This window comes from Anomaloglossus baeobatrachus, chromosome 4, assembly GCF_048569485.1.
Source record: "Anomaloglossus baeobatrachus isolate aAnoBae1 chromosome 4, aAnoBae1.hap1, whole genome shotgun sequence".
Lineage (NCBI taxonomy): Eukaryota > Metazoa > Chordata > Amphibia > Anura > Aromobatidae > Anomaloglossus > Anomaloglossus baeobatrachus.
In genome coordinates, this window is record NC_134356.1 from 612,799,987 (window position 1) to 612,808,435 (window position 8,449).

At 48.8% G+C, this 8,449-nt stretch overlaps 1 protein-coding gene across 1 annotated transcript; it reads left to right on the top strand.

The window, feature by feature from the left end:
- Positions 1 to 3,487: 3,487 nt before the first annotated feature.
- Positions 3,488 to 5,220, top strand: PURB (purine rich element binding protein B). The gene has a single exon (XM_075346217.1). The coding sequence runs from the start codon at positions 3,721 to 3,723 to the stop codon at positions 4,696 to 4,698; it is 978 nt and encodes a 325-aa protein (XP_075202332.1). The 5' UTR covers positions 3,488 to 3,720; the 3' UTR covers positions 4,699 to 5,220.
- Positions 5,221 to 8,449: the final 3,229 nt, after the last annotated feature.

Here is an 8,449-nt window from a genome sequence, read left to right on the forward strand (position 1 = left end):
CTCTCCACCTGATCTATCTATTCCAATAAATAACACCAGGATCTCGCCAGTACCCAAAGTTTGCTGCCTCGGAGTGACCTTTGACTCTGCCTTGTCCTTCATACCACACATCCAATCCCTCACCACCTCCTGCCGTCTTCAACTCAAAAATATTTCCAGAACCCGCCCTTTCCTCAATTCTCATTCTACAAAAATGCTAGTGCTCCCCTCATAATCTCCCGCCTCGACTACTGCAACATCCTCCTATGTGGCCTCCCTGCTAACACGCTCGCCCCTCTCCAGTCCATCCTTAACTCTGCTGCCCGACTGATCCACCTCTTTCCTCACTACCACCCCGCTTCTCCTCTCTGCAAATCCCTCCATTGGCTCCCAATCTTCCACCGTATCCAATTTAAACTACTAACACTGACCTACAAAGCCATCCATAATCTGTCTCCTCCGTATATCTCTGAACTAATCTCCCACTACACTCCAACAAGTCACCTCCGGTCCTCCCAAGATCTCATTCTCTCCTCCTCTCTCATTCGCTCCTCATGCAACCGACTCCAAGACTTCTCCCGAGCATCCCCAGTCTCCTGGAACTCGCTGCCTCAACACGTCAGATTATCTGCTACCCTTGCAAGCTTCAAACGGAACCTGAAAACTCATCTGTTCAGAAATGCCTATAATCTACAATGACCTCACTGCTTCACTATCGTGCAAAGCTTTCGCCCCACCACCGTGCGGAGCCGCCGCCCGACCACCGGGCGGGGCTGCTGCCTCACCACCGTGCGGAGCTGCCGCTTCACCACCGTGCGGAGCTGCCGCCCGACCTACACCCCACCTACTGTCTCCTCCCCAAAATCCTATAGAATGTAAGCCCGCAAGGGCAGGGCCCTCTTCCCTCTGTACTAGTCTGTCTACTGTAACTTGTGTATGTGTTCTGTATGTAACCCCCTTCTCATGTACAGCACCATGGAATCAATGGTGCTCTATAAATAATTAATAATAATAATGTAAGAAAATGATGTGGCAAAGATTATGAAAAAAAAAATATAATAATGAATAGTGAATATCCAGATATACTAAACGTCTCTCCCTAAAAAACAATTGTAAAGTATACAACATTGAAATATAATATAACAATCAACCTTAGTGATAAATAGTACCCACAAGAGTAACCAGATAATGATGGTGATTGAAAGAGGAAGAGTTGATAAATATACCAAGAAAAAAAATAATTTTTACAAAAATAAATCAGCCACATACATTATAATTGTTAGAAAACTGATACATATGCTGACAATCCTTACCAATGAAACACCCTGACGTGTTTCGCCATGGCTTTCTCCAAGAGTGTGTGAAAAGCCATGGCGAAACGCGCCATTTCAATCACTGTCATTATCTGGTTACTCTTGTGGTTAATATTTATCACTAAGGTTGATTGTTATATTATATTTCAATGTTGTACACTTTACAATTATTTTTTTTAGGGAGAGATGTTTAGTATACCTGACTATTCATTATTATATAATCTTTGCCACATCATTTTCTTATATCAATTATTTTACCGCTTTTGCTGTTCCTTTTATGCCATTCCCCATTACTGTGCATTGTTTGGTAGATTATTTCTATGAATTTAATATTTTTGGTATGTTCCAATAAAGATTATATTTTATTATGAATTTGAGTAGTTCTTGTAGGTTTATATTCATGTCAGCCAAGTGACACTACTCTGTCCTCCTCCTGGACCTGTCCTCTGCCTTTGACACAGTAGACAACTCCCTTCTACTAGAAAGTCTCTCGTCTCTGTGCATCACAGACTTGGCACTATCTTGGATCTCCTCATACTTAACCAACCGAACTTTCAGCGTCTCCCACTCTCACACCACTTCCTCATCTCGCCCCCTATCTGTCGGTGTCCCCCAAAGGTTCAGTTCTTGGACCCCTGCTGTTCTCCATCTACACCTTTGGCCTGGAACAGCTCATAGAGTCCCACGGCTTTCAGTATCATCTCTATGCTGATGATACTCAGCTCTACCTCTCTGGACCTGACATCACCTCCCTACTAACCAGAATCCCACAATGTCTGTCTGCTATATCATCCTTTTTCTCTGCTCGATTCCTAAAACTGAACATGGACAAAACAGAATTCATTGTCTTTCCTCCTCCTCACTCATCTCCTCCAATCGACCTATCCCTCAATGTCAATAGCTGCTCACTTTCCCCGGTCCCACATGCTCGCTGCCTGGGAATAACTCTATAGACTCTAATCTCTCCTTCAAGCCACACATCCAACATCCAAGCCCTCTTCACCTCCAACTCAAAAATATTTCTCGGATTCGTACATTTCTTTCCCAAGAAGCCGCAAAAACCCTAGTACATGCCCTTATCTCCCGCCTGGATTATTGCAACCTCCATCTTTGTGGCCTCTCTTCTAACAGTCGCGCACCCCTACAAACTATTCTAAACTATGCTGCCCGGCTAATCCACCTCTCCTCCCGCTACTCCCCGACCTCTCCTCTCTGTCAATCCCTTCACTGGCTTCCCATTGCCAAACAACTCCAGTTCAAAACACTAACCATGACATACAAAGCCATCCACAACCTGTCTCCTCCTTACATCTGTGACCTAGTCTCCCGGTACTTACCTGCACGTAAGCTTCAATCTTCACAAGATCTCCTTCTCTACTCCTTTCTTATCTCCTCTTCTCACAATCGCATCCAAGATTTCTCCCGTGCCTCCCCCATACTCTGGAATGCTCTGCCACAACTTATTAGACTCTCGCCTACCTTGACAAGCTTCAAAAGGAACCTGAAGACCCACCTCTTCCGACAAGCCTACAACCTGCTGTAACCCTCAGTCTGATGCAGCGCCGCACAATCAGCTCTACCCTCATCTACTGTATCCTCACCTATCCCTTGTAGACTGTGAGCCCTCGTGGGCAGGGACCTCTCTCCTCCTGTACCAGTCTGTGTCTTGTATTGTTTATAATTATTGTACTTGTCCCTATTATGTATACCCCTTTCACATGTAAAGCGCCATGGAATTGATGGCGCTATAATAATAAATAATAATAATGTCACTGGTGGACTATTTTTTCTTGATTAGTTAGGTGGCTCATTTTTGAGTAGTGACCAAAATTGTAGTTTTTTTCTATCCTTATCAGTGTATAAACTCTCAGCTGGTGTTCAAATGTATTTATGCCATCAAACAGACTTGTTTTCCCTCTGCATTTTGAGTTTCAGGTCTATAAACCTGTGCATAAAGATGGAGGAGGTACCCATAGCAAGCAATAGCCCCTATATCCATAGCAACCAATAGGCTAGCAGCTGTCATTCTTCCCGTGCAGGATCCGAACTGAAAGACATGATGTGATTGGTTCCTACAAGAAGCAGTAATACACTAATAGCCAATCCCCTCACCAATGTCGAAGATGTCATGCCCTTAGTCAAGATGGCGCCGCCGGCTTCAGCCGGGGGCCCGCACCAGTCGTAGATGCGCAGGACGCACACGCAGGAAGAGGAGGAGAAGGTTGGGCTGAGGCAGCGAGAACGAGAGGGAAGAAGAGGGGCGAGCAGAGCGGAGGAGGGTGAGGAGCGGCAGAGAGCGGGTTGACTGTGAGGCGGGCAGCCCGAAGGAAGAAGGAGGAGGCGGAGGGAGTCCCGGGCTCAGGGGCTGACGGAAGCCGAGAGGAGGCAGTTGCAGAAGGCTTCTGTGAGCGCGAAGGAGGAGAAGAAGATGGCGGACGGGGATAGCGGGAGCGAGAGAGGGGGCAGCAGCGGAGGAGGCGGAGGCCCCGGCGGCTTCCAGCAGCACATGTCCCGGGAGCAGGAGACGCAGGAGCTGGCCTCTAAGCGGCTGGACATCCAGAACAAGCGCTTCTACCTGGACGTGAAGCAGAACGCCAAGGGCCGCTTCATCAAGATCGCAGAGGTCGGCGCCGGGGGCTCCAAGAGCCGCCTCACCCTGTCCATGGCCGTGGCCGCAGAGTTCCGCGACTACCTGGGCGACTTCATCGAGCACTACGCCCAGCTGGGCCCCAGCAGCCCCGAGCAGATCGCGCAGTCCTCCGGGGATGACGGCTCCGGGGCCGGGGGTCCGCGCCGGGCCCTGAAGAGCGAATTCCTGGTCCGGGAGAACCGCAAATATTACCTGGACCTGAAGGAGAACCAGCGCGGCCGCTTCCTGCGCATCCGCCAGACCATCAACCGCGGGCCGGGCTTCAGCGGCGGCGCGGGCGGGGGCGCCGGCCTGCAGAGCGGACAGACCATCGCGCTGCCCGCCCAGGGCCTGATCGAGTTCCGCGACGCCCTGGCCAAGCTCATAGACGACTACGGCGGCGAGGACGACGAGCTGGGCGTGGGGCTGGGCCCCGGCGGAGGGGGCGGCGCGGCCGGCGGGCTGTACGGGGAGCTGCCGGAGGGCACGTCCATAACCGTGGACTCCAAGCGCTTCTTCTTCGATGTCGGCTGCAACAAGTACGGCGTGTTCCTGCGGGTGAGCGAGGTGAAGCCCAGCTACCGCAACTCCATCACCGTGCCGCTCAAGGCCTGGGGCAAGTTCGGCGGCGCCTTCTGCCGCTACGCCGAGGAGATGAAGGAGATCCAGGAGCGGCAGCGGGACAAGCTGTACGACCGCCGGGGCCCCGGGGAGAGAGGCGGCCTGGGCTCCGGGGGCGGCGAAGACTCCGAGACAGAGGACGTGGACGACGACTGAGCTCAGAGGAAGGCGGAGGAGAAAGCGGAGAGCGACGGTGGGAGGGGGGAGGTCAGTACCAACATACCACAACCAGCCGGCGGACTGCGAGGACCACAAGTCCCAGCGTGCTCCTGTTATCTGTAGGGCCTGAGCGACCTATGAAAACTGGCCAATAGAAACGGTTGCCCGTAGCAACCAATCACAGCGCAGCTTTCATTTTACACAAGTTTTCTGTATGAAGAGAAAGCTGCGCTGTGATTGGTTGCTGGCAAGGCAAGCTCAGAATGTTGCCAGCAGCAACCAATCACAGTGCCGCTTTCATCTGACAAAAATACATCAAATGAAAGCGGCACTGTGGTTGGTTGCGGTGGGCAGCAGGCACGCTCAGAATGTTGCCAGCAGCAACCAATCAGCACAGGTTTCATTTGACAAAAATATTGTATCAAATGAAAGCGCTGTAATTGGTTGCTGTGAGCATCAGGCAAGGTCAGAATGTTGCCAGGAGCAACCAATGACAGTGCAGCTTTCATCTGACAAAAATATCAAATGAAAGCGGCACTGTGGTTGCTGTGAGCAACAGGCAAGCCCTAAAAGAATCTATTGCCAATTGCAACCAATCACAGCACATCTTTCATTTGACAAGAGTACTGTATGAAATGAAAGCTGCACTGTGATTGGTTGCTTTAAGCAACACATAGGCAAGCTCTGAAAACGTAATCTGATGCCCCTTAGCAACCAATCACAGCACAGCTTTCATTTTACAAGAGCACTGTACTAAAGGGAAGCTGCGTTGTGATAGGTTGCTACGAGGAACATAGTTTGTCAGTTTTGCTAGATCTTTCATTATACTTGTATGAGAGCCCCACAGATGGGAGCACAGGCTGGGACTTGTTGTTCTACCACCTCCGGAGAGCAAGCAGGTTGTCAGCTGGGGGTTATAGGATCCCAGATATTATAGTCTCATCACACATGAACCATTATATGTTACATATAACAGCCTGTGGTGTATAAATATGTTAAGTGACTCAAGGCTTAAAGGGGTTGTCCACTTATGGGGACTGTTTAACTTGCATGTATTTGGGGCTAAACAAAAAAAAAATTGCAGTTTGGTTGCATTAAAAGTGTAGTGCCGTTTTCCTCCTATAGCCTCTACTGCCCTGTGCAGAGTCATCTGAGAATCAGTCAGTGAGCTCCTCCTGACCGGATAAGTGCGTACCTGTTATCCGTCTTTTTCCGAGCTCCTCTCTGCTGATTTTAGATAACGGACTACATCAAGGTTGAACCTTTAGGGGAAGCAAATAAGTCTGTAACAGCAAAACGGTGCAAAAGTCTTAATGACGCCCAATTGCAAAATGGATTATTAGCCCAAAATAGATGCAGTTAAGAAAAAGTGTCGTAAAGGTGAACGACCCCTTTAAATCTCGTTAGGCTTTAGAGCAGTGCTCCCCGTCTATAGAAGTAAAGCTCCCCTCCCCCGCACATTTCCACCATATATGATGTGAGTACTGGCATCGGTCAGCCTGTGCCCGGTCACCGCCACCACTGGGCAGTGACTGAGGACTAATTGTTTTTATTTTTTTGGATTTGTACGCACCAGCGGCAGGAGTAGGAGTACCCCACCCCTAGATGGTGCTAGGTCATACTACAAGCCACTGGGATAGGCAAAGCTAGACGTCCCGTGTGTTCTCCTGGGCAGGGGAGTGAGCAGAGGGTACAGGGTGGGCTAGAATAAAGGGAAACGAAGGCTAGTCCAGGCGCAGGCTCACCCCTTTCTCCCTTGCCTCTTCTCACCACCAATGTCAGTTTGCTTCAAGGGGCTTTCCATTGATGCCCCCTTCCCCCAAAGAGAAAAACCAGCAGTTCTGTTCCTACCACACTCTGCAGTTACCTAAAGACGTCACCCATTCCTAAAGCACAAGGAAAAAAAAAAACAAAAAAAAGAAGATAAATCTCATTTTCGGATTTCTTGGCAAAGCTTTTTCTTCTCCAGTCTGCAGAGTGACCGGACCAGCGTTACCATTCCTACCAGGACTGAACTCTTGATCCCGCCAATCATGGATTATTTCCGACTGCCATACGGTCACCGTCGCGTGTTTTTTCAATACCAGCACTAAGAGCAAAATTTGACATCTCAACATAAATTCGAGGGGGAAAAGAAAAAAAACAATCTGAAATCTGTGACTTCTCCCAATCTATAAACCCTTCCGACCCCCGGAAGAGAAAAAGACAAAAAAAAGACCTTTAGGTTCATGCAAACGGACAAACGTCAAATAAAAGCTAAGCTCAGGTCCATGATTCTTCACAGGCTTTCTATTCTTGAAAAGACCTGCATTCAGTTCTCAGTACCTCGGAGGGTAATGGTGCCTCCAAAAATAAAACTGTCCAGGTGGTGAACAGTCCACAGCACTACAAGTAACGGGGGAGAAGCGCGTGCGGCCTGTGACCACCCCAGGCCTCCTACTTGATTCTACGAACTTACTGCCTACAAGATGCTCTCATATTGCCCCCCTCTGGTGGAGTAAAGATGGCGGAGGGGGCGCTCCGGCATCTCGATCTCATCCTTTGCTTTTACTGTGACTTCTACAGAATTATGGTTTTTAACTCTACTGGACGGCTCCCTCGCTTCTACTCATTATGACGAGAAATGAAACTTTTTGGGAACGGGGGCGCCTGTCGTTTCCCGCAGCCGCCTCCGTCCCCAAAGAGTCGAATGAAACCCTAGTATTTTTTATCTTGTGTGTACATGTATGAGCTGATCATGATCTCTCCCCCCTTTCTAGGTGTGTGATTTCTCGCCATCTCCGGAGCCTCGGCAGTATGGCCTCCTCTATAGGAGGCTCTCGGAGATGTGGCAGCTTTCAGTATATAAGGCATAGACGTCATCCATCTTTTTTTTTTTCTTTTCAATTAAGCTGCCTTTTTTATTTTTTTTCCTCCTGTCTGCACCACTTCATGATTTTAATGTATTTATTGTGCTCTGACCTGATTAGATTGACCCTGCCGGCCCCCCCGAGGGTCCACGTGTGCTCGGTATAGACAGGGAACGGATTTTGGCAGGTGACTAATGGTAGAGGAGAGGCCTGCTGCTTGGACGCATCCGGGGCAGCCATCTTTCTTCATGTTTTGGTGATCCGACATCTCTGGGTCCTCGAATTTGTCATCTCGGGGTCCTCGAATTTGTCTGCCTCCGGGTGTGTGTCAATGGCAGGTCTACTTATAGGTGCAAGAATTGGAGCTGCTGCCGGTTATTACCCCAGCGTACCCTCACGTCATCCGATTACCTGTTGGAAATGTTTTTATTCTTTTCTTTTTTTTGTTTTTCAGAACTGTATGGGAGCAATAGTATTTCTTGATGTTTTAATCACATCAGTATATTGTACTGTATTTTTGTACCTGCAAGGCAGCTGTATAGTGTGTCCTGCTGTACCATCCTTACGTGGATATTTTATTATTTTTTTCCTTTCTGTTACATGTCATGCTTTCATCCACAGCGAAGATATATATATATATTATAGCCCCATCATGCAGGGGCTCATAGGAAAGTCCTTTATTTCCCCCTTTATTTTTTTGCGTGTGTGTCGGGCGCACAGATCATGCAAGAGGCTGTGCGTGCCGGGCTCCAAAGTTTATTTATAGTTGCACCCGATTGTAAACCAAGGACGGGCATATATTACATATAGATATATAACATGCTCAATGAGCAGCCGGTAGTCCTGTGCATAACTCTTAACCTCTTACTGGGGAGGTTGTAAAATTCTACCCAGACCTG

Excerpts from the sequence above, each read along its gene's own strand:
- PURB (XM_075346217.1), top strand. The coding sequence starts at position 3,721 with ATGGCGGACGGGGATAGCGGGAGCGAGAGAGGGGGCAGCAGCGGAGGA.